The sequence below is a fragment of the Tachypleus tridentatus genome, chromosome 6, assembly GCF_004210375.1.
Source record: "Tachypleus tridentatus isolate NWPU-2018 chromosome 6, ASM421037v1, whole genome shotgun sequence".
NCBI classification, from domain to species: Eukaryota; Metazoa; Arthropoda; class Merostomata; order Xiphosura; family Limulidae; genus Tachypleus; species Tachypleus tridentatus.
The window spans coordinates 114,953,269-114,980,324 of NC_134830.1; the positions used below are offsets into that span (position 1 = coordinate 114,953,269).

The 27,056-nt window shown below is 34.3% G+C and overlaps 1 protein-coding gene across 9 annotated transcripts in view; it reads left to right on the forward strand.

Moving 5' to 3' along the window:
• LOC143253364 (uncharacterized) overlaps nucleotides 1-26,302 on the forward strand; it is an 80,316-nt gene extending 54,014 nt beyond the window's left edge. For 2 of the 9 annotated variants that reach the window (XR_013029523.1, XR_013029524.1), the window contains exons 4-7: nucleotides 11,807-11,894; nucleotides 21,309-21,436; nucleotides 21,653-21,720; nucleotides 23,905-26,302. Coding sequence is in view for 6 of the 9 variants with exons in the window: in XM_076507128.1 (XP_076363243.1) it covers nucleotides 21,309-21,436; nucleotides 21,653-21,720; nucleotides 23,905-24,052 (344 nt within the window). In the remaining 3 variants the exon portion in view is untranslated. Of the gene's footprint in view, nucleotides 1-11,806; nucleotides 11,895-13,076; nucleotides 15,617-21,308; nucleotides 21,437-21,652; nucleotides 21,721-23,483 lie in introns of those variants that run through there. The other 7 variants (XM_076507128.1, XM_076507132.1, XM_076507130.1 and 4 more) reach the window with 5 other exon arrangements.
• Nucleotides 26,303-27,056: the final 754 nt, after the last annotated feature.

A 27,056-nucleotide genomic window follows, 5' to 3' on the forward strand; every position in this document is an offset into this window, starting at 1 on the left:
TTCCTAAGGGAAGGAAGAAAAAGAAAGTTTATTGTCCGTGTGATAAAATTGGACGAGTACTTCCTCTTCTACCCTGTGTAGAATTATATTATTTGGTCATTGGTTTACTGCAACCTTTTCCAACCTATGTGTAGGCGAGCAGAAATACAATTAAAACAACAAAAAAACAAACAAACAAACAAACCGCTACAATAAATACAAACTCATTCCACCATTTGTTTTATTGGACTTTTATGAATCGGGGTTTTAGGGAACGGCAACAGTTAAGTAGGATATTGACTGTTTTTGTGCTTTAACATGCGTCACTCCACGTGTGAGTGAAATCAAGTGCTCTACAAGGAGGTTCGGATCCTGTCGTGGACGGAAGGATATATATTTAGGCCCGGCATGGCCAGGTGGGTTAAGGCGTTCGACTCGTAATCTGAGGGTCACGGGTTCGAATCCCCGTTTCACCAAACATGCTCGTCCTTTTAGCCGTGGGGCGTTATAATGTGACAGTCAATCCCACTATTCGTTGGTAAAATGATTAGCCCAAGGGTTAACGGTGAGTGGTGATGACTAGCTGCCTTCTCTCTAGTTTTACACTGCTAAATCAGGGACGGTTAGCACAGATAGCCCTCGTGTAGCTTTGCGCGAAATTAAAAAACAAACAAACAATCTACAAGAAGATCTGCCTATCTATTCCCCCTATTGTTTTAATACTTTATTCTGTGGTCAGGGCAGTGCACGGGAGTTCAAATTTGACCCCTTTTGAAAAGATTGTGCATTATATATTATACATGTGTGTGTGTGTGTGTGTAGAAAATTAACAGTGATAGAGTTAAGTAAATTAATTAAAATCAAAAGGAAGGACTGCGTTAAAAACAGCAAATCTAAACCTCTGACTAATTATACTAGTTTGTTTTCACCAAAAACAAGCCGAAACAAAAATAAATTAATGCAATTTATTTGTTATTTTAATTAATTTTTATTTCAGCTTGATTTTGGTTACAACAAACTAATATAGATAAATATATATACACACACCATATTAACATGTGCATGCATCGAACGTATATAAACAAACAGCATCTTACTCGCCAATGTGGCCAATGTGTATAAAGTCGTTACGGGAGGGTCCATGCTCCTGCTTGTCCTCCTGTACATGCCCCTGCGTCTGGTGTTATAAATGTAACATAGGTTGGGGAAAGGAATCTCAAATATACCGATTAGTTAAAATGGCGGTGATAAAGAAACGCTTTCATCCTGCATTTTTAGTTTTGTGTTCGATATCAACGCCACGTGAACTTTATAAAACTCTCATTGTCTGTGATCTGTAATAAGTTTCATCGATATATGTTTAACCACTGACTTGAGTAGTATAAATTATAAATACGACACTCAACACTCCAACGAACCTTAAAAATATCGGATGTATGGAAATACGAATTTTTACAGATTTCCTCATCATATGAAGAACTTGATGCATAATACCACCTGTGTATAAAACCCCTCGAAAAAGAAAATATTCACGTTCGTGTCGTGACGTGCAAGTGCTCGCATTACCTCTCTCTCTCTCTTTAATTGTTTGGGTATATAAATTTTGTATACCCGGGAGGGTCAGGTACACTGGTACACTAGACCTCTTCCTCCTTCCTTTTCATTTTTAGGGTGGACTGCATAGTATATTTAAAGTTGATACATGAGGGCCAGAGTGATAAACATTACTCAGGCCCTTTTAAGGGCAATGCCCATGTGTATTGTACTTTCAGCAGATTCACTAAGTCTAGATCATAGGTGGCCTGTTTTATTTTAGCACAAATTTATTATTTTTATAATATTATTTATTAGTATTGTTATATTTTTTTATATATTATATTTATTATTATTATTATCTTTTGCCATTTTTTATTTATTTTATTATTATTGTTTTTTTACTTAATTTTAACTTAATGATCAAATGTATAAATTAATCGGGGAGAAGTGTTTAGGACTATCTTCATCATATATGCAGTATCTGTCTGGTTTACATAATAGTTCATTTTTCTCCAATTTTTATCAAAGTATTTTATTGTACTATGTAGAAGTCTATCTGCTATTGTTTGTGTGTTTGAATATTTATGCAAAAAATTTGAGGAAATGGTTTTAGGCACTCCAGATGCTGTCGTAATTAATGTATTTTGTAATGATTGTAATTTGGTATCAATTGTTCTTTACTTACGTTAAACCATGCCGGAGCTGCATAGTCTATTACAGGTCTTATATATGTTTTGTATATTTTAAGGATATTTTCAGGTGTTGCTCCACTGTCTTTACCATTTAGACTCCTAGCGTAGTTTGGTCTTCGCCAAATTTTAGATTTTATATTAATAACATGGTTTGTCCATGTAAGTTTAGAATCATACGTTAATCCCAGAAATTTTGCAGATGTAGCCATCTGGAGAAGTGCTCCATTCATGTAAATCTGTGGTTGTGCTTTTTGATGTTTCGTTGATTTTGAAAATATCACTAATTATGTCTTAGCTGTATTTATTTTGATTCTATATTTTTGACAATATTCACATACTCTGTTTAGTTGCGGTTATATGTTTGTGGCTGCTATTGCTGGTGTTGGGGCACTTTTCCAGATTGCTACATCATTAGCGAACTGTGACGAGTATCCATGGTTTGGGTCTTCAAGTGGCATATTATTCACATACATGATGAAGAGAATAGGACAAACCACCCCTCGTTGAGGAACACCAGCTTCTGGAGTGAAGAACTCCGAGAAAGTTCCCTCGACATTTATTCCTCATTGTCTGTTTTCCAGAAAGTTGAAAAGCTAGCGAATAATTCCACGCGGTATTCCCATTTCATTCATATGGAACTTTAGACCATTGTGCCATACAGTGTCGAATGTCTTCTCGATATCGAGGAAGCAAGCGACAGTGCATTCTTTTTTATTAAAGCTATTTATTATTGTTTCAGTTAGCCTAATTAAATGATCTGTCGTTTGTCTAAATTTTCTGAATCCGTTTTGTTCCTCATGTAATTTTGAAGTAATCTCTAAAAATGTGGAGAGTCTTTTACTTATTATTCGTTCGAGAATTTTACCTACACAGCTGGTCAGGTTGATTGGTCAATAACTGTTTGGCTTATTAGTCAATGATTGTTTCTTTTAAATTTCGCGCGAAGCTACACGAGAGCAATTTGCGCTAGCCGCCCCTAATTTTGCAGTGTAAGACCAGAGAGAAGGCAGCTAGTCATCATCATCCACCGCCAACTCTTGGGCTACTCTTTTACCAACGAATAATTGGATTGAACGTAACATTATAACGTCCACACGATTGAAAGGGCGAGCATGTTTGGTGTGACGGGGATTTGAATCCGAAAACCTCAGATTACAAGTCGAGTGCCTTAACCACCTGGCCATGCCGGGCCTTTAACCAATGAAATTGGTTAATTAGTCTACTGATGTTGCTGGAATTAAAGATAATAGTAAAGAGAATGTCATATGAAAGTTTACAAACATAATGCATCTATTTGACACATTTTCCACGAACCCTTCAACATTAAGAAGAGAGAGAATGTTTGCTAAAGTCCCCGTAGATAAAAGTTAGACCAGTGGTTCTGAGTGCACCCGTTTCTGTTGGTGGGGCCCGGCATGGCCTAGCGCGTAAGGCGTGCGACTCGTAATCCGAGGGTCGCGGGTTCGCGCCCGCGTCGTGCTAAACATGCTCGCCCTCCCAGCCGTGGGGGTGTATAATGTGACGGTCAATCCCACTATTCGTTGGTAAAAGAGTAGCCCAAGAGTTGGCGGTGGGTGGTGATGACTAGCTGCCTTCCCTCTAGTCTTACACTGCTAAATTAGGGACGGCTAGCACAGATAGCCCTCGAGTAGCTTTGTGCGAAATTCCAAAACAACAACAACTTCTGTTGGTGGACACATAAACGGTGATAAGTTTTTACGCACTAGTCGAATCGAATTGCAGTTATAAGGTAATCGTATACATTCGAATGTGATGTTAATTTAAAAAATAATCTCAGCACTAAATAATTGCATTAATGTAACATAAACTGCGTGACAACCAAGGTCTTGGGTCAGATTGTAAAATCTAAACTGGACACAGTTGAGATTACTGATTTGATTTTGTTGTGGTCAACCACTCGAAGAAATTAAAATATATATATATATATATATACATAGTTTTTCTAAAACGATGGAAGGTTTCAGTTCGTAATTTAGTTATATAGAAAGAAATATGGAAAAACTTGTTAATTAGATACCGGCTACTGAACTTCCTTAGTGATAACGGATTACTTCATTCTGGCGCAATAGAACCTGGCGACTTAAACACCTCAAAATGGTTAAGAGTTTTCCTTCTTTCTTTTCTTTTTTTTGAAAACTTGTTAATTAACTACTGACTGCTGAACTTCGTGCTCATAACTGATGACGTCATGCTGGTGCAGTAAATCTTGACCACCTAACGGGTTCTTGAAATCTTTATAAAGAAAGGACGAATTTAAAATGTGTTCTAAATACGGCTGGTGTGGATATTAAAACTTTAATTACAATAAAGTCCAGAAGAACGTTTCGAACTTCTTTGGTCTCTTCAGGACATCATGAAAGGACGAAATAATAAGCTGTATGAGATCGAACTGATTCCGTGGCTGTTGGTTGATTCAAGGTATTTGATGACACATGCTAACTTGTGTTTAATCTTTAACAACGTTATTTGCTTTCTTCAACGCTTACCAGAGTATATATGGATAGCAGATTAGTCCTTTACTTTGTTCGTAATCTCAAACGTGGTGTTTCAGATCCAGTCTAGACATCCTATTAGAAGGAACAGCAAACGTCAAGTTCGAACCTATAGATACGAATGAAATCTATGCACTGAGGCGAAGGGCTGTTATACACGCGAGCCATCTCTGAATGTATTACGCGCACATTGTAGTGAGCATCGCTTAGCTAGTAAAACGTGACGTAATGACGTATCGCAGTTTAAAAGGCAAATTTGTAGAACATAATCAAGTATCGATACTTTACTAAATAACGTAGTTCCGAATTCCGCTTATCGTGCAACGGAAATTTGAAATGATGGGGCCTTACCAGGAAAGTACTGTTAAAGTATTTGTTTGGAATGAAGCACAAAACTATACAGTGGGCTATCTGTGTTTTGCCCACCACAAGTATGGAAGCTCGTGTGTTTTGGTTTTTTAGTGTTGTAAGTTCGCAGACGTACTGGTGTCACCGCAGAAGCCCGTTAAAGCAGAGTAAAAAAATAATTGTTCATATTTAGATGAACTGAGAACTATGAGTAGGATATAACAGCGACGTCAACTACTGTTGAAGAAACGATATCTGTAGTCGAAAGGACTCTGTCTCTCTTTATTAATTGTTTTAATACCATTTATAATCAAGGAAAATGATCTAATGTAGTTGTAGAAATACATATTGAAAGAGGTGTATGGGAGTTGTGACTTTATATAATACTTCTATTGAGTAACAGTAACTCATATTTTCCCTAAGATTAAACATGCTTCCGATTTATAATTGACTTACTAACGCTGAACAGTAAACAAATCATTGTGTTAAGTTCAGTGAACCCGCTAAAATGTCTGTCAGTGTAAACGGAAGTACTTTTTTGAGTCAGTTGTACACAGGTTATTTGACTGAAATTTTTATAATATTGATTGTATACGTTCACACTTTTGTAGCGCTTTGAAGGTTTACCGAAAACTGCTCTAGTTCTGTTTTTACCGTACGTATACTAGAAACCATCTCGAAGAGCTACACAATGGGCTGTCCATCGCAGGGAATTAAACCTCAGATTTTAGCTTTGGTCCATCAAAGACGCTAAGTTGGATAACTGTAAACTAGCTTGATGATTCTAAACATATAAATGAGAAATTCAGAAAAGTATAAAGTGGCAGTCACTATCCATCTCTTTCAATTTGCAAAGATACAAAAACATCTAAAACAGTGTAGTGACATAAAATCCGAACCTGCGAAAGAAAGGGTCGACTTGGTAAAGTTCGAAATGTATGCCAATACCACTACTTGTTGTGTTGCTTTGTACTTCAGAACAAATAAAAAAAAATATTTATTAATTTGCGATAGTTACTCTGTTCAACAAGAAGTAATCCAGTTTATATGATTTTTTTCATTTTAATAGGCCTGGCATGGCCAAGCGTGTTAAGGCGTGCGACTCGTAATCTGAGAGTCGCGGGTTCGCATCCCCGTTGCACCAAACATGCTCGCCCTTTCAGCCGTGGGAACGTTATAATGTTACAGTCAATCCCACTATTCGTTGGTAAAAGAGTAGCCCAAGAGTTGGCGGTGGGTGGTGATGACTAGCTGCCTTCCCTCTAGTCTTACACTGCTAAATTAGGGACGGCTAGCACAGATAGCCCTCGAGTTGCTTTGTGCGAAATTCAAAAACAAATATTTTTAATGATTACAGAAATAACGTATAGTGAGTCACAGCTGATACCATTTTTAAGAAGTTGTGAGTGAAAGTGGAGAAGTGACACGACTTGTCCAAGCGTATAACTTGTGATAGCTGAACACTTTCGTGGAGCCTTGTCGTTGGCTCTTTGCCAAATGAAGCTTTCGCTCGTCACGTTGTTTACAGCTGTTTAACGTTCACAACGTTGCAACTTGTCAGGTGTAGACTAAACGTTTACATTTTTTCTTCATGTCACTGGCACGGTTCTGTCTTTAAAATCTGAGAACTTAACTATTCTTACTGTGTGCTCTACTTTATTTAAAGGTCAGTTATTAAAAATAGACCATACTTGTCAGAACGGGTAACTACGAGTGAATGGCAAGTATTATTATGGATCTACAAGATATGACCAATAATGTCAAGAGCACGTTGTAATATCTACAAGCTATCGAAACGTGTTGCTGTTCTACTAAAGATACTTCCGGGGACAGACACATATTCCCAGTTTCCCGCCACTAGTAGGGGAGTTTATTTTGATCTTCATTTTTTGCTCAACTTTTTTCATCCTGTTCCTAATAATTTTATTATCATAATTGTGAGGATTTTGACATTTTTTTTTTCGAAAGATTAGAAAATCTTAATTACGGGAAACAGTAATATAAGTCTCTGGAATGATTGCAGTCATATCTCAAAGTGTTAACGACTCATATCCCTAATATAACATTATATACATACTACTTTTTATGTAATATAACAACCTAAATGAAAAATAGGCCTACTTGTGCAGTTGTTTTTACTTCAAACAAGTTGTGGGGGTGTTATAATGTACGGTAGCTCTCACTATTCGTTGGTAAAAGAGTAGCTTACGAGTTTGCTGTGGATGGTAATGACTAGCTAGCTGCCTTCTCTCTGGTTTTTTTCGATTAAATTACGAACGCCTAATGCAGGTAGCCCTCGTATAGCTTTACGTGAAATTCAGAAATGAACAAACAAATGGAATTATGGCCCTTTTAGATATCAGGTTGTAACCATAATTTGAATAACTGTGACAGGATGTTGTTATAAATAAATTAAAAAAAAAAGATAGAGAAGTAGCACAGTTTTGAACTTCATATAAAGTGAAACATCACCAGAATAGCGTGCGCGTGAACTAGAGGCACCTACGAGGTTGAAGAAAATATTCATTTGTGGTTTTAAAATGACAAGCTCCCAATGGTACAACGGCATGTCTGCGGACTCACCCCGCTAGAAATCAACTTTTGATACTCATGGTGGACAGAGCACAGATAGCCTATTGTGTATCTTTGTGCTTAACTTTAAACAAACTTACAACAAATATGGAATCATTAGGGATTTCCTTCACTCTTGTTGGAGGTCAATGACCGTTTCGTAAATCAGCGTTCAGAAGCTGATAAACGTAAAGAGAATGTTGTGAATAAACTTGTCGCTCAACTGGTGTAGTGCTTGTTATACTCGGTTTGAATACAGTGCATTGGAATACTGGTGCAACAACAAGGTATTTCATATTTAGCATGCCTATATAATTAACATATGTAAACTAATTTATGTGTATAATACAAAACACAAACATGTAGGTGAAAGTACACATCCATGTTAACGTTTGGACTATTGTATTTTGTGTACTTTCAATTATTTACTTGTTTATAGTCGAGTACAATATATAATACATTGTGGTTTTCACTTGTGGTTCGTCAGGTAAAATACGTAATGTGGACACAGCAAGTAGCCTACTTTTGTTTTGCTCTAAAACAAACAGACAACAACTAAAAGAAAATGACGTCACATGGCCTTCAGTAATATTCTACTAAACGGTTTGTTTGGAACTAAGCATAAAGCAACACAATGAGCTAGCTGTGCTCTGACCATCAGGGATATCGAAACTCGGTTTCTAGCGGTGTGAGTTCGCTACTGGAGGCGCTCCTCTTAATCTGTTTATTTCGGATTCAAGATTAGAGGCATGTATAACAGAACTTCTGATTTAATTCTTATCTCTTACCGTTTACGCGATTTTTAGGACAAATTTTAAACTGGTTGGTTTCTCATACTTCTTTTAAACCGCAACTTTTAGAGTGTTATACTACATAAATGACTTTTCTAGAAATATTTTGTCTCGGCCCAATTGACAAGCCCTGTTTTTGACGATAGTCGTCATGGACACTGACTTATAGGACTTTGGAACAGATCGAATATATTTTTTACATTCCACTGATTTTGAAAGCGAAATAAATAAATTAAGAGGACTAATGATAAATAAAAAAACTGTAATCTACGTCACTTGTTACACAAGTTTTAAATTTGTTGGTTTCTAATTCTTTGTTAACCTTCGGCTTTTAAAGTGCAACTTTTAAAGTACATTTTTTTGTCCTTACTGAAGAGTATTTTCGTATTTTATGACGTTATAAATTTATTTGTTATTTGTGTGTTTCAACGTTTCTTGTTTTCTTTTGCCTTTGTAATCTTTTGATCGTATTGTAACTTTATATACAATAGAACTCAGTAACAGACTAAAACTTTCAGTGTGTACACCCAGTACGTGAGGCTTTTAACAGTAGCGTATCTCTGTCTCCAGGTTAAAAAGCAACAAACAAACCAAGAAATAGGGTTGCAAGTCGTCTTTGATATACGAACCACATATAGTCACTACTACTTAACTCTTGTTTGTGTCCATGTCTCTGGCCAACTAAATATCCTAAATAAAATATTTTGTCTTCCAGTGTGAGAAAAACTTATTCATTTATTATTAGTTTTCTCTGGACTTACAATAGTACCATATTACCATCAGCTAGTACAAGCCTAATAACGGAGTCATTAAAATCATTTGTTGTACAGTTTGTAATTACCCATTTTCTTGGACAAGTTCTACATAAATGTCAATTAGAAACAACCTTTAGTCTGTATTAATTTTTACCTAAAATGCTTACTTTTATCATCGTACTTAAATTTAGACACGATATTTGGAAATGGAATGAAGGAGGACGCCGACATTGTGTTGTATTATTGGTTGTTCTGTTTCCCAACTCGTTGGTTTTGATAACTCTGCCATCAATTGGCAGCTTGAAAACTTCTGCGTTTTTCTTTCTTACTTTTCTTCTCTGTTGCTCCGAGATTGTTAAATCATTCTCTCTATCTGTATTCAGATTTCCAACATATCAGAAGTTTGTAGAAATCTTTCTTCCAGGTAATATCGCTGGGATGTTGATCGAAATAAGTATGTTATAAGAGTGAATTTTTCAATAAATATATATTTTGTTGTATTAATAAATGCCATTGTAATACATTCCATATCTGTGTACCAGAATAAATATATGACTACTAAACAAGTCGATAAACGTTTCACCAGCAGTCTCTCAATTAACGACAAAATCGTAGTTTTGCAAAAAAAAAAGTATTAATTTTGTTCCTATGAAGTTACTTTTAAGGTAAATCAGCTAAAAAAATTCACTAATTTTTAGTGTAATTATGAATACCACATGAGCATGTGACATATTTTACATTTTTTTACTCGTCTCTAAATACATTGCTGGCCAAAACCTTAAGGCCAATGAACATAAAGAAAAAATATGCATTTTGCGTTATGAGACTCAACCATTTATTGGAGAAGAGCTTCAAAAGATGAAAATAAGAAAAGGGAAAATAAAAATAAAAAACTTTTTAGCATTTAATAGGGAAAATGTGAACACTATGAAATTAGCCTAAATACTAGCTGATCAAAAGTTTAAGACCATATCAAAAAGAAGTCCTAAACAGGGTACGAAATACCCAACAAAAGGTCTCAATAGTGAGTTGCACGGCCGTCATTGCGAATAACTTCAAACATTCACTTTGGCTTGGTCGATATAAGCGTTTGTAGAAGGCTGGCTAGAATGTTATTCCAAGTGGTGAAGATGGCTTCGCAAATATCATGCACCGTTTGGAATTGACGTCCATTTCTATAGACTTCCCTTGCCATCGACCCCCAAACATTTTCAATGGGGTTCAGCTCGGGCTAACACGCTGGATTGTCCAAGAAAATCACGTTATTCGCCATGAAAAAGTTCTTTGTCCTGCGGGCATTGTGAATTGCAGCGTTGTCCTGCTGAAAGATCCAGGCATTTCCACACAAGCTAGGGCCTTCAATCAGTAAGAACGCTCTCTCTAACATGCCAATGTAGCCAGCTGCTGTTTGACGCCCCTGTGTAACCTGAAGCTTCATTGTTCCATGGAAGGAGAAAGCACCCCAGATCATGATGGAACCTCCTCCACTGTGTCGTGTAGAAAATGTCTCCGGTTGGATATCCTTATCGTGCCAGTAACGTTGGAAGCCATCTGGACCATCCAGGTTAAATATTTTTCATCAGAGAACAAAAGCTTCTTCCACTTTTCTACGTTCCATGTTTGGTGCTTCTCAGCAAAGTTTAACCGAGCTGTTTCATGGTGTGGAAGGAGGCGTGGCCTTCAAAAACGTTTACTGTTTCTAAAGCCTTTCTCTCGTAAATGCCGTCTTATTGTTTTTGAGCTAAATTCTGCGTCCGTAAGAGCCTTAATCTGGTTCAACGATCGGCTGGTGTCTTGCCGGACAACTCGTCGAATCCTCCTGTTCAACGCCGGCGAAATTCTCTTGGAAAGACCACCTGAAATTCTCGTTTTGTATCCCTCAGGGTCTTTTAAGAAATTTGCAACAGCAGTTTTACTACGCCCAATCTCACCAGCGATAGCATGTTGAGAGAGACCTTGCTTTTGCAGCTCGACAATTCTGCCACGTTCAAATTCTGTTAACGTTTTAGCCTTTGCCATCTTTTTACCCAATATAACACAGGAGATGTCAGTGGGAGATGTTGACAACGCTAATGCTTGAACACAAATGACTAAATTTTGTTACGTGTTTACCGTTTAACGCTTCGTTTTAATATGGTCTTAAACTTTTGACCAGCTAGTATTTAGGCTAATTTCATAGCGTTCACATTTTCCCTATTAAATGCTAAAAAAGTTTATTTTCCGTTTTCTTATTTTCATCTTTCGAAGCTCTACTCAAATAAGTGGTTGAGTCTAACAACGCAAAATGCATACTTTTTCTTTATGTTCATTAGCCTTAAGATTATGACCAGCAGTTTATATAGCCCTCCAGGGGACTATCAATGCTAGAATTCTGTGTTCAATACTTGTGGTGGGCTGAGTACAGATACCCCACTGTGTTGCTTTGTGCTTAACTTCAAACAAACCAAGACAAAATTCTATTTAGATATTACAAAAATTCTTGTTTCTTGAACATGTTTAGAATTACATTTATGATATTTAAATTCTTGTATTACCATAGACGATTTTTTTAAGTATGAAATTCTGTCTCTAGAAATAAAAGTATATACATATATATATATATATGTATTTTTTATTTTCAGGTCTAAAACTACTCTTAAGTCAATTTGTGGATACGTTCTACAAAAGAGCTTACACAACTGATTTTCAACATTTAGTATATGTTTGCCTGTATGTGGTAATATATTTATTGTTTGTTTAGGGACGTTTAATTGTATTTTTATTGCATTCTTGACCTTATTTAAAAAACAAAGAATGATCGTATAATACCATCTATCCTGTTATTCGTGAAAACCATTTTTTAAGAAATATTTTAATTTAACATGTAAATAATCTTACATAACAGATATTTACAGGCAGGTTAAACTAGCTTTCTCACTATATTTAGTGTAAATAAATATAGAACCCAAATGTGAAATTCAAATATTAAGCTTGTAGATATTTGCTCATGATACATTTCATATTGAAAACTGCTGTTGTTATTATGTACTAACACATTAAGGCAAGCAAGTTAACCTCTTGTTGACGTTACTCATAAATTATTGTTCCAGATATTCAGTTGTTGTAGAAACAGGTGTGTTGAGATTCACTAAAGACAAAATTATATATACTTTTGATAATGTATATTATAAGGAGTACAGTTGTGAAGTTTAGTAATTGGGTTAATTGAAGTATGTATAATATGTCATATTAATGTACAGTAAAATACTTTTGGGGGATGTGATGTTTATGTACTTTAATTGTTATGGGAAATACCAAGAAAGAAATTAATATACTTCTTGGATTACAGGAATTAAATATATCAAGCTATTGGTCACAACTGATAAATGTAGTAACTGTGTGACAGCTGTCAAAGTCTGGTTCAGACTGTATTTCACAAAACTGGTTAGTTGTAGTAAATACTACATTATTAAACAATTCATAAAAACAGACATTCTGATACAGCAGCATATGGAAAGTTCATTTCAAATACTGTTATACTGAATGTCTGCAGGAATGTATGTGACTATTTATCAATTGCTTGACTCCTGTTGATCTAATGTAGCAACAATATTTCCCACATGTAGGCTGTGACTTTACCTCTTAGGCCCAGCACAGCTAATAGGGTGTCCCAAATGGAACCAAAATTTGGGCACAGCGTGAATTCCTATTTATATTTGCATAATTATGTTACAAAGCCATAATTTGCCCCTCTGTGATGATTTGAGGTGAATGAAGTATTTCATAAAATTTTATTATTTAGTTATTGATTGTACTTGTACTGTCTATAAAACATTATTGTTGATTTTATTCATAATATTACTGATTTTTTGTTATAAGCAAGCTAACTACTATTTTTAACTTTATTTTTAGATAAATATTCCACCTAAAAATATAAAGATGGACCATCCAAACATAGATATTTACAGAGAAAAGAAATGTTCCTCCAAGACCACCCTATAGCCTAGTTACCACTAAACAGATTGCTGACTCTAGGTTTTGTCATTTGGACGTATTTGTGGGTCAGTTGTCATGTTCAAAAACTGAAGTACAATTCAATGAAAAAGAACATTTCCTGCCCACAATCATGCATTTTAAGTGATCTGATCTGTCAAAGCAAAGATGGCCATTGTGAATCAGCCATAGCCAATTCCAAGTTTTGTCTCATAAAGGAAATAATAGTCATTTGGAAGCTGGTAGGCTTTGTAACAGGTTTTATTCTGTCAGGAAAAGCAATCAGAAACAAAACTGAAGACTTTTTTAAAGAGTATAAGGATCTTAAAAGAAGTAAAACATTGCACTGGAAAAATAAGACATTTTCTCACAAAACTCTTGCATACCTGGATAAAGTAGACAAACTATTTGACATTGGGACTAAAGATATAGTTCAGATAATAAAAATGGCAGGTTCAGAGCGAGTGGAGATAAGGAAGAAGATATTCCTTTTTTACAAGATTGCAGAGAGGGGAAAAAATGTAGTGATGTTGGAATGTGACAAAAATTTGAGAAGATGATCAAAAACAGTAGAAAAAGAATAAAAATCTTTGGGGAAAGAATGAAACAGTGAAAATAAGAGGAAACAGCAAGTTTAATTTTTGAAAATGAAGAAGAGCAGGAGACCAGTTTAAGTGAACACCAAACAGAATGAAAGTACTGGTGAAAATTGCAATTCCAGTGAAGAATATTATCCTCCTAATATAACAAGGAAAAAAAATAGTAATAATGATAAAATAATTTTGGAGACCTTTATCAATCAGCTCATGGAACATGTCATTCCAAATTACCACTAAGGCTTAAATTGGGGTGTGTATACCTTTGAACTCACAGGTACTATCATGAAATCCAATGAAGTTGACATTAATAATGTCAGTCTTTTTTTGGTTAAATGTTCAAAGAAAGAAATGGAAAATTGTAGAACCTGAAGCTGCAGGCAGTAGAGAAGATGTGAAATCAAATTCAGGGCATCATTATTGTCCTTTACTTTGATACAAAGACAGTGATAGAATTGGAGGAGGAGAGGAAAATTATGGTTGGTGTTGAGAGGCTTGCAGTTAGTGCCACTACTGTATTCACAGAACCAATTGATTTCCTTCTAGGAATCATCCACATACCTTCCTCAAAAGGTCATGAGCAGGCAGAGTTAGTCTTTACAACCTTCTTGAATATTATGATATCGTAGATCAGGCCATGGCAGTTTGTTGCAACACCACTTTATCCAACACAGGTGAGTACAATGGAGCAGTTGCTAACCTGATAAGAATTTTAGAAAAACTATTACTGTAGCTCATGTGTCATCATCATGTTTATGAGGTACAGATTTCCCATATGATGGAGGCTCTTACAGGACAAAAAATTAAGGCTCAAGAAGGAAAATGTATCAAGTTCTGAAACAGATTTGGCCTGAAATATACCATGATGTGTAAATAAGATGGAAAATCTTATCATGTTTCCTTTACACTTGATTCAAACTGATTCTTAGATGTTTGAGCTAGCACAGAAAAGTCTAAGATTTTGTAATCATGCACTCAGAGTAGATACATTTCAGAATGGATATTACAACCACCTTTGCCAGATTGTAACATAGATGCCATCTATCAGATTGTAGTATTTATGACACAGAACTTCAGCAACTGCCTTTTATCATATGATAAGAAATGGCTTAAAACTACTGTTGTACTTGTTTCATTCTGCCATCTTCCATGGTACCTTAAAAGTTGCATATGAGTTCAAGTTCCAGCTCAGGATCTCCAGGCTTTATAAAATTTGCTGTGACCTCAGGCATGATCTGATGTCTGGTGATGTGGCAGTGGAAATGTTTGTAAGTTTAAGACTGCACACATGATACCTGACTCCTCAGCTGGCTGCCTTTTCTCTAGGTGAAAGACCTTCTATTTGAAGATGGATTAGCTATCTTGCAATCCTATCTTCATTTCTTCATGTATTTTCTCAGGAGAAACCTAACCCTTAAAAAATTCAAATAGAACCAGGTACTAAACTGTTTGATCTGCTTTCACTTGAGTTTTATCTTTTTTTTTTTTTTGCCATTTTGGAATTGAAAGGAGTCAATTAGAAACTTGGGAAGTCAGAGGCAAATCAACATTTGAAGATGAGAAATACGAAATTTATGAAAAATTCTATGCAGAAGTTAAAGAGCTTGAAGTGACAAATGACTCTGCCAAAAGAATTTTGTGAGAATAAAGGGCAAGATGTTTTCCATGTGGCTTACCATCATAAGCAACTTTTTAACTAAGACAGTTGCAAGAAGGACATAAAGAATCTTGTCAAAAGAAAAAGGATTAACTATATTGTTCAAAATTATATTTCTAGAGATTTGTTTTGTAATTTATGATATTTTCTGCATAAAAATCAATAAATATTTTTAAAATTTAAATTATATTTGTTTTATAGATAATTATATGTGTTAAATTTATTTTCTTCATTCAATTTTAACATTATATGATATGTTCGATATTCCTGAAAATACTTCGTTCTGTTCTAATGGCTCTAAAAACATGAAATTTTGTCAATAGTCTCTTTATTCCTCTATAAATGGGGATAAAAACCCCTACAACTTAATTCGATTTTTGTATAATTTGGGGCATCCTAATGGCCAAGTAGTTAGGACGCTTGACTTGTAATTTGAGGGCTGCGGGTTCGAGTCTCCGTCACACCAAAACATGCTCGCCCTTTCAGCCGTGAGGGCAATATAATGCTTCGATCAATCCTACTATTCATTGGTAAAAGAGTAGCCCATGAGTTGGTGGTGGGTTTTGATGACTAACTGCCTTCCCTCTAGTCTTACACTATTAAATTAGGGACGACTAGCGCAGATATCTCTCGTGTAGCTTTGCGAGAAATTTAAAAAACAAACATGTAATCTTTACCTATTATACCATTATCAGGAACAAGGTTTTTGTTGTTATTTTTTTTAATTTCTCTTATATCGATTACAATAGTTCTCAGGTTATGGGAAGGCTTCAGAAGTATTAATGAATTTATCAGAAGTGCACCCCTAGCCTAATGGGCTACACCAAGGATTCTTAAACTATGGTAGGAGGGGTACCACTGGTGGTACATGAAGATTAATTCGTTAAGACGCAAAAAAAATTAATGTACGAATTATAAAATTCATAATAAGTCTACCTCGAACTTTCCTTGTGCATATATATACACAGTACTCTTCTCACTTCTAGACTTGTCCACTCCTTCTTTAGACGATTTGCGAGTGTTTTATTCCTTGCAAATTGGCAGAAACAGCACGACATATCCTTTACTTGTGTTTGAAACAAAACACGTTACCATTAATGGGTTAGTGTTAAAATATGATTTTTTTCTTAAAGTTTTTCTTTCTTACGTTTAATTATGCACGGATTTGTGTCTCAAAAAAAAAGTTTAAACAAAAAAAAAAAGTGAAACGTGAGCTAGCTTGAAAAGATTACGAACCACATGTCTGCACTTAACAAGGTACAATAAGCCGAAAAGCAGGGGCACGTGGAACGTAAATGGGATTTCATTAAAGAAAGGCTTGATTCAGATAATAATAAACAACATTACTTCACCAAATAGAAACCAAAGTGACCCAGCGTGTAGAACTTTTATTTGATTGGGTTATACTCGCATAGCAAATATAAGTACAGAATAAAAAAAACAACAACAAAAACTGAGTGTATTCAGCTAAATTAATTATAGTTTAGACATGCGTGTTGTATTATAACTGACTTGATGTAACTACTTTTCCTTTACAAATGATACGGATAGCACTGCTGTGAATCCAGTACATGTGGAATGAAAAACAAAAACAAACTGGAAAATGAAGAGAAAAGTGGTATGTTTTCTTTCTCCATGAAGTTGCAAGTGTGAACCAATGTAGAGCACAAGTTAGAAGAACACGTTTGGACAAAAACTAGCCTCGAAATAAAGATCTTGTACCGCGTAAATGACTCGTCCAGTTGAAATTCGTATAATACTATTTTTTTATTATCACATTCAGGTTGAAATATTTATTCAAGGAAGCAGTAGGACGAGAGAGATCACCAAACATTATCTTACTAGAGGCGCATTTTTAGAGGGTTATGGAAGCACTTTTCTCCGGAAATTAGAAAACAACAACAGAACACGAAAAACAAGGTTGCAATAGTCATTGTACATTTCCACGTACGCCTTGTTTCATTGAAAGCTGTAAATTATAATAGATGAACTAATCATTTTGATCGATAATTTGTAAAGAAGCGTGATTACCTTGTAAATAAGGTGGTAGAAAGGTCCTGAAATCTGTGGTAACCATGTGAATCGTAAAATTGGGAATAATGAATTGAAGGAATATTAAAGAAAAAAAATTAAAAATGATAAAATTCTAACCGATTTTGGCCCGGCATTTCCAAGTGGTTAGAGTGTTCTACTCGCAATCTGAAGGTCACGAGTTCGAATCCCCGTCAAACCAAACATGTTCGCCTTTTCAGTAATGGGAGTACTATAATGTGACGAACAGTCACAGTAATCGTTGGTAAAAGAGTAGCCCAAGAGTTGGCGGTGGATGGTGAGGACTAGCTGCCTTCCCTCTAGTCTTTCACTGCTAAATTGGGGACAGCTAGCGCGGATAACCCTTGTGTAGCTTTGCGCGAAATTCAAAACAAGAGAAACCAATCAAACCACTCAACAGTTAAGTAGAATATTAGAGACTAGTTTTCGGTTGTGTGTTGGTCAGTGATCTTGTGAACAGGAATGCATAGACAGCGTTCCCGAGAATGAATACACCAAAACTAAAATTGAATAACTGCGTTCAAATTCTGAGAAAACATTTTTCAACACATCAGTAGGGATGTATAAGATATCATCAAGATTCGAATGTTTAAACTTTTCAAGGTTTTTGGTTTGTTATGGTTAACTTGTATAGCATTGTATATACGAATTTCGCCCCTCAGTGGCTCAGCGGTATCTCTGCGGAATTACAACGCTAAAAACTGGGTTTCGATACCCGTGATGGGCAGAAAACAGATAGCTCATTGTGTAGCTTTGTGATTAATTCAAAACAACAAGATACGAATTTCCAGTAACAGTTCGTTGGTCAAAGAAACAAAACGGCCTGGTATGGCCAGGTGGGTTAAGGCGTGCGACTCGTAATCTGAGGGTCGCGGGTTCGCATCCCGGTCTCACCAAACATGCTCGCCCTTTCAGCCATGGGGGCGTTATAATATGCGGTCAATCCCACTATTCCTTGGTAAAAGAGTAGCCCAAGAGTTGGCGGTGGGTGCTGATGACTAGCTGCTTTCCCTCTAGTCTTACACTGCTAAATTAGGGACGGCTAGTGCAGATAACCCTCGAGTAGCTTTGCGCGAAATTCTAAACAAGAAACAAAACAAAAGATATATTTATATCCAGATTTTGTTGTTATTTAAAATAACAATAAAGTTATTCAACTTTATTTTCGGTATATTCATTTTCGGATACCCTGTATGTCGATACTAAAATGAATCAGTTTTTATTCTCGTGTTTTCTGGTAGTATAAACACTCATTATATTACTGAACACGCTTGTTCTTGACTGGCAATTTTCTAAAAGAAGAGTTAGTTAAACTAATATAAAAAATATTTTAGCCACTAATAATTAATATATGTGTGGCGCAGCAATATGTTTGCGGACTTACAACGTTAAAAACCGGGTTTCGATACCCGTGGCGGGCAGAGCACACAGACAGTGTATTGTGTAGCTTTGTGCATAACTGCAACTAAATACAAGTTAATGACAGTGCCACGAAACTTGGCACAATGATGGTCATTCACACCTGAATTTGTTCCCCGCTGGTACAGCGGAAGTCTTTTGATTTACAACACTAAAATCAGATGTTCGATTCCACTTGGTGGACACAACAGAGATACAGATGGGGCTCTGCTATAAGGAAAACAAAAAACACACACGTGAATTTTTGGTTTCAAGAGTACGTGACATTAGATTTAATTAACGATTTAAAAAAATAATATTATCGGTATTTTGAATGGTTTTGTTTTCAGTTTATTAGACTCGGTTATTCATACTGAACTGACATCTATTGCAATACATACAAAATGACAATATCCAGCTGTTAAACGAATTCTTTACTTTCAGTTTGTATCAAAATCCCCAAATCTAGTTGGAAACAATCTTATGCAACATATGATCGTGAGGAGCAAGCGAATTTATTGACGGTATGGTGAACTAAACCATCATTTCATTTTGTGTATTAATATTTAAGTTCTGTTACACTTCACGAAAGAAGCGTAAAACTCAGGTGCCCATAAAATAATATGTGCAATGGATTGAATAACTTTCTACAGACTGCTTGTGTTGAAACGTCGTCTTCAAAGCTAGACGGATTGCAGGAGTAGACATAGGAAGCTAGCTATTCAACCAAGCCAACACACTATTTAACACTTTTAGCACGATAATGACGCCCCAATTCACTAGAACTGTGCAGAGCGATACAAAGTAGCTCTTTATTTATGTTAAATGTTCTAGAAACGTATAAACATTATTATCACTTCTCAACAGTTAGCAGTCAGCTGTTAAAAACTGTTAGGAAGTATTTACTGCTCTAGTTTGTGCCGTTACAAAGCTTTAGTGCATGCGCATATGTGTATTACGATTCTTAGTAAAAATATATAGGTGTCGTGTGTGATAAGGTAATAAACAGTAAAAGAAAAACTTAGCCTTGAGATGAAAGGCACATGAAATAATTTCTGGAGTGCGGGAAGTTTGTGACGACTGCCGGCTGCTAAAGATTTGACGTAAAAATTCTAGTGTTTTGTTACACTAACGTTAAGCTTTTCACGTAGAGTATAGATACACTGACGTGTTTGCATACAGATCATATTTCTGTTCTACATGCCAAGCAAAGCCTATTTCGTTGGTCTCTCTTGAATGACGTTCCCTTCTACAGTGAGCTTTGGGCGTTATGTTTGTAACAATCAATGAGCAGTTGCTTTGCGATACGTTAGTTGTGTTCATATTTATTTCTGGTACCATACAATCAACACTAATAGCAACGTTTCTGATAATAGTTGGCTATTTTTATTTTTATGCTGTACAATCTACGCGTTCTATCACATTAGTGTACACATTAGACGTGTGTTTGACCATTGTTGAAAACTATATAGAAATAACTGGTACACCTCCCTCTGTGATAATGATCAAAAGAACTTATCTCTATAAGATATTCGTGGGGGATATATATATACACACTTTATTAAAGATAGAAATATTTTAAAGTTATTGCAGCGCGTGAAATATTTTACTGAATGTTATCAAGTGGTTAAACTTATTGTGAAAGTTCTAGCGATTCATCTGAGTCAAATCGTTATTAATTTCAACAATTCCTTAGCGTTTGATGGTAAGTTATAAAAATGATCTAAGAGTTGATTCGAATCTTGCATGAAAAAATGCTATCAAATTTAAGTTAACTTGAAGTGCCATCTAGTAGAGACTTAAGCATTAACTCATGATATACTCGGTGTTTAATTATGGTATTATAAATTGTAATTTATATTTTGTCGAATAAGTAAACGTACACCTGCTGATCGCGTATGTGATAGAAAATAGTATGGTATGTTTTGTGAAAACATTTGGGCTCAGAATTCTTGGTGAATACGTTAATTAGGATAATGTATTCACTTGAAGTTTACCAAGTATTTAATCATCAAGATAATGCCACAAACTTCCAAAGTATAATAAATCTTATTAAAGCCACATTGATGCTTTACTTCTCCAAACATATGCAACTGTGTTCTTCACTGAACAAGTATGAAAAATAAAAATGTGGTATATTGGATTATTACAATATCAATTGTGTTCTATTGGAGCATTAAGTGTGGTCTGTTGGAGCATCACAAGGTTAAATGTGATTTAATGGAGTATCTAAATATTGAGTAAGCTCTATTGGAGCATCTAAAGGTTAAGTGTGATTTAATGAAGCATCTAATGGTTAAGTATGCTCTATTGGAGTACCACAGGGTTAAGCGTGATGTCACAGTGTGTCATATTTCTTTTTGTAACAAATGACTATTAGTTTTCATTAAAAAAAATTAACACAGTGTTTTGGAGTGAGATGTAGTAACAATGGGATATGTTTTATAGCAATCAAAAGTGAAGACTTTTTTGATGCTGGAGTGATGGAGCATGTAAAATATGAACTTATGAAGCTGAATGCTGTTACTCAGGTAGACATCCAAGAAACACCCAGAGTAGTCACATTCCAGAGCATTGTAAGTTCTCTTGGTTTCCTTGTTGACAAGTAAACAGTTTTATATGTATTGTGCTGAATTCACTAATTACTGTTGATACTTTTACTGCATTACCAGGTATTATTCCATCTGCAAACTCTTTTTTTATGGTCAATAAACATTACTAATTTTTTTCAGTTTCATTGATGTTTGTGAAATGTAGTGATACTGGTATTTATTATCTTGTCTGTATGTCAGGTTCAAGGAAGGAGAGTGGAGAAGACTGGGAGGGTGACAGTTTTGTTGCACTGGCTGCCAGAACAAATGTAAGTAATCTCTTCAAAAACAAGTACATTGTGACAAATTAGTCACACTGGTATGATTCTATTAGATCATCAAAGGTAATAAAATAAATGGTAACCAGCATAAAGTTATATTTTCATGTTCTTATCTTATAACTGTACTTTAATAAACTATATTTGTGAAGCAAATGTAAATTCATAAATAATATGATCATGTGTCAAGCCAATAAGTAGAAGAATTTTAGTTGGATTTTGTAATAAAGAAAATTATATTAAAAACAAGATTGTGATGCTTTTGTCAAGTTAGTACCAGAGTTTGTAACACAATAAAATTGTTTGTGATATTATCAAAAGCTTTAAACCAGTTTTTCAAAACAAATTGAAATGAAACTACCAAGCTGAAGTGTATTTTCAAAAATTAAAAGCTTTTTTTATAATGATTTAGTGTCACTTGAGAAAATGAGTAAGCTTCTTACAAAAATTTTCTAATTTTGTAATAAAAGGTAATTCCAAAGTCATACCTCTTATGTTGTATGGGATAATTCTAAAAGTCTTCACATTATTTTCTACAGGGTAATTCCAAAGCCATGTCCTTTATACTGTACCTAGTAATTTTGTTATAAAGAATAATTCCAAAGTCCATATCCCTTATATTATATGTAGTAATTTTTTGTGAAAGGTATTTCTAAATTCATATGCTCCTTATGTTCTACAGGGTAATTTAAAAGTCATACAGCTTATGCTGTACAGGGTAATTCCAAAGCCTTATCCCTTATACCATGCAGTGCATCGTAGTTTTATTAAAATGCTAATTCCAAAGTTACATCTCTCATACATTGTGATTTTGTAACAAAGAGTAATTTTAAAGCCATACCCCCATGTTGTATGGATTAATTAATGACCCTTAAGGAAGTACACATGTGTTGTGCTCACCCACTTGAAGGCTCAGTAGTGTTATTGTTCACCATTTCCTTTAACCTTCATATAAAGTATGGCTTCTGAATAACCCTTTTTTATGTAATAGAATTTGTCTAATAATCCAGAAAATGGATTGAATTTATAGTAGTGAAAATAATTTGCAGTTATGGATTTAAGATTCTTTTGAAAAATAATGAATAATTTATTTTATAACAAAAAATTAGGTTTTATGTTATGTTTAATGTATAAACTTAATGATTTTGTTTCTGTGATGAAAAAAAGTAGTGTTGTCAAAAATTACTTTGAGCAAGTGTCAAAGTGTAAAATTCTTCTTATAACACAAAATTGTATTTGTTACTAATAAACTTTGTTTGCCAAAAACCTAACAACAAATTATATAGTATTTGAGATAATTTAAGAAAGTAGTGTGAATCAAACTGCCTGCAGAAAGTTATTGACTGTTTTAGTTTCAGCTGAAGCTTGAGAGCTATCAAGAACCAAGTACCTTTTACACAGTTAGTGAATAAAGTTTGTAATAACAGCCAAATAATGAAAGAGGAGCATCAGGTTTCTGAAAATTTTACTGGTTATGGTTTATCCAGTTTATCAATTTATTGACATTTCATATAGTTTGATTTCTGTTTTAAGAAAAAATGTCATAATACTTTGTAAACTAACATAAAGTAAAGCATTTGAACCAAATTATATTTTAATAATTAATGCACTTCCTTAATTAACAAGTTTGTTAGTTGCTTGGCAAGGGCTAATAGGAGACACTTTGTATTATCATTGTAAGACAAAGAGTGAGTTATTTCATAAATGTGATGTAATTAAATGTCAGCTTGATGTGAATTTTTCAAACTTTCAAGGTTCCAGAAGGATCTGAGTCATAAGTTGTTGAGATGGTCCACCTTCCAGACCATTCCAGAATACTTCTATCCCATGGTGATCTTAGAGTTCTACTTTTAACCTACCACAAGATTAGATGAAGGCCAGCATTTTTAGATATACTGTGGAATTGGTTCTATTATATTTATCATTATCCTCCCTCTCCTGAATCCCATTTAAGGAAAAATTGGAGCTGGGAATGGATTAGATAAATGTACCAGTGTTCTGGATTTATAGTTTTATATTTGAGTGTAGGTAGTGACAACTAATGTCACTGGAGCAGCTTACTGATTTAAAATAATGAAAATGTCATCTTTCATGTGTGAAAATTATATCTATATTTCAAACCTGAGTGGACTGTCATTTGAATTAATAATGCTTTTTATTTTATTTTTTTCTCAGTTTCCCAGATGAATGGGTGTGTGAATCACAAGCTGCCCAAATGTCTCATCGTACCATTCCAGTTACACAAGTACCTCATGAAGCCTTAGACACTTTACATCCTTCTCTGTTACCTCTTGCCCCACGGAAACGTAAAAGAAAGCGATGAAGATGGTGTTAGAATAGTTGTCTGTAAATAAGTAATATCACAAGCAGTTGGTGACTGAATGATCTTGCTGTGCATGTTATACCTATGCAACGTATGTTGCTATGCTACTAAATTACACATTAAAAGACATGCAGGTGTTTTCTGGGCATCAAGATTCACGACAATGTGTCTAGTGTAGGGTGCTATAGTGCTACTGCACCTGAAGATACTGTTTCAAGTGGACACAAATTAGAAATTAACTCCTTTTATTTTCTAAATTAATTGATTTAGCAGTTGTGTATAAAATATTTTATTTTCTAGCAAGATGTTAAAACTCTTAATTAAAAATGAGATATTTAAGAAAACCTAGGAGAGAGGCAATTGAAGATAATGGAAAATGTATAAAATTAACCTTAATAGTAGATCAGTAGCATAAGACTTACAATATCATTATTGTGTAAATAGGGTTATAGTATAAATATGTAAAGATGTATAGATACATAAACTACAATGTATGAAGGAAAAAATTGGTTTTAGACTGAACAAAAGAATTGCATATTATAGTTTGAATATTTAGTTTCATCATAAATTAGTGGAAAACAATATGTACAACTTAAATCCTAAAAAATTTAGAAATTATCACATGTGAACTTAACAATGATTAAATAAGGATTTACTTGGTCCTCTGAGATTTTTACTTGAATGTATTAAAGTTGTGAATTCACTGTGTGTTCTGTTTCATGTAGTGGTTAGTTTGCTTTATTTATACAAAACAGACATGTTTCTTTATGTCTTATGTTTTCCTGTTAGAAAGTTGGATTAACTGGGCTTAGATGTAATTTGGTTGTTTTTTTCTTGAAAAATAATTTTAATTCTGTGGGAGATGCTGTAAAAAACATATATGTTCAGGTATCATGTACTTTTGGATACATAAACCTCTAAACAGTATTAAGCTGTATGTGTAAATTGCTCTTTTTGTTAAATTTTATTCTGTAAGAGTGCCATTTTACAGTGTTCTGTTCTTGGTTTGGAATGAGACACTTGTCTCAGATCTATAACTACATCTCATAATGTTCTTTACATTGCTGGGATGAGACACTTGTCTCATACCTCTAGCCACATTCTATAGTGTTATGTTCATGGTGGAGAATGGGATACTCATTTCATTTGTCCACCATGTAAACTTTCAAGTGTTGTTTAACCCTATGTTTAGTTTGGTTTTTCATAAGTAGAACTTTTTGGGCTTAATATCATTTTGCATTTGGTAGAGTATACCAGTTTACTATTATCTTCGGTTGTTTAGTTTGTCATTTTGTTAAGAACTGCTCAGATTGATAACAAGTACAAAAAATGGTATCGAAGAGCTGAAAGTAGAGAATGATATACATGATTTTAAAAACAACAACTGTATTGTTAGTTAATTTATCTGTAATGTATTATAGGTATCTCTTTTATTTTATGAAAATTTTAAGGGCACTGAGTTAGTTTCCTTTGTGACTAATTTTGTTTTAATAATCAGGTTTGATATTTATTGCAGGTTAATAAAATAATAGCTTGTAATGGAGATTTCCAGAGTTAAAGTTTGTTTTAACCCTCTATATGTACTGTCTGTATTTTCTGTTCATCTCTGTTTGGTACTGAGAGAACTGACAATTAAATTGTAACCTTTGGTACAACAATATGGATTTTGCTAACTTGTGGAAGAAATTTTCAATATTTGTTTCCTGTTTAGTATGAGGATGGAATCACACTGACAAAAACTTCATAATATTGAATTGATTTATTATTGTGTTATTAAAGCTTCAGGTTTCCACACAACAATAATAACTTACAGCCTTTTTTTCAAATAAAATCTTATTGTATACATGTAAAATGGTAGGTTATGATAGTTTACTTCATATTTTCGTGAAGTATTAAGAGCATTATTCTTTGCTACTGTTAAAAAAAGTTACTTCATGATTAAAATTTTTCAATATGATGTTTCTTTACTATATGACACCTGACCATATACTTTTGTTTTTGTTATGTGGTATTCAAACAGTGAAAGTAATGTTTTATTTATAAATAATTCAAGCATCTCAGAATCATGTTTCATCCTTATTTGACTGAGTACAAAGTAAATTTTAAACCAAATATCCTTGGCATATCTCGAGGTTGTTTTAAATTCTTTCACATGTAAAATCAGTCATGTGGCAAGAAACTTGTTTCAGAGTTTGCTGGATTCTATGTCTACTCTTTGATTCTTTCATTAAAAACATTTAAAGTTTGAATGTTACTTGTGTAAATTTTAAATATTTCACTTGTTAAAAGGGACCAACATTTAGTGTTATACAATAAACATTAAAAATCAGACTGTTCTCATTCTGAAAATACAATAAAACATTTATTCAATAGTTTACTGTATAAAGATAAGAAGCCATGAGGCTGGAGACAATCTTATACACTTGATATGCTTTAGAATCCTGATTATGATGAGATAAGATATTGAATGTGTCAAGTGTATGAGATTTTGACCAATTTCAAAGTTTTATCTTTATATAGTAAATTATTGAATAACTGTGTTATTTTATTTTGAGAGTGGAAACAGTCTCACTTTATGCCCAATAGTGGCACATTTGGTATGTCTGCAGAGTTATACTGCTAGAAACTGGGTTTTCATACCCATGGTTGGCAGAGCACAGATAGCACCTTTGTGTAGTTTTATGCTTAATAACAAACAGCAACAACTCATTTTCAAATGTTTGTTGTATACCAATAAATATTAGTTTCTTTGTTTAACTATGGTATTCAAAGATATATATATATTCCAGAATTATTACCTCTATTAAGTTCAAAGGATTTCTTTTGTTTCATTTTGACCAAATTTGATACAAAGGTTGAGTGCTCTTCAAAGGACCAACTAATTAACTTCTGGTGAATGTTATTGAAAGATCAACACCAAAGGTCAACCACTTGGAATTTTTAAAAATGGTTGAAACTCAAGAAGTGAGTCAGATGCAAAGAGGATTTTAGATCATGTGGCACA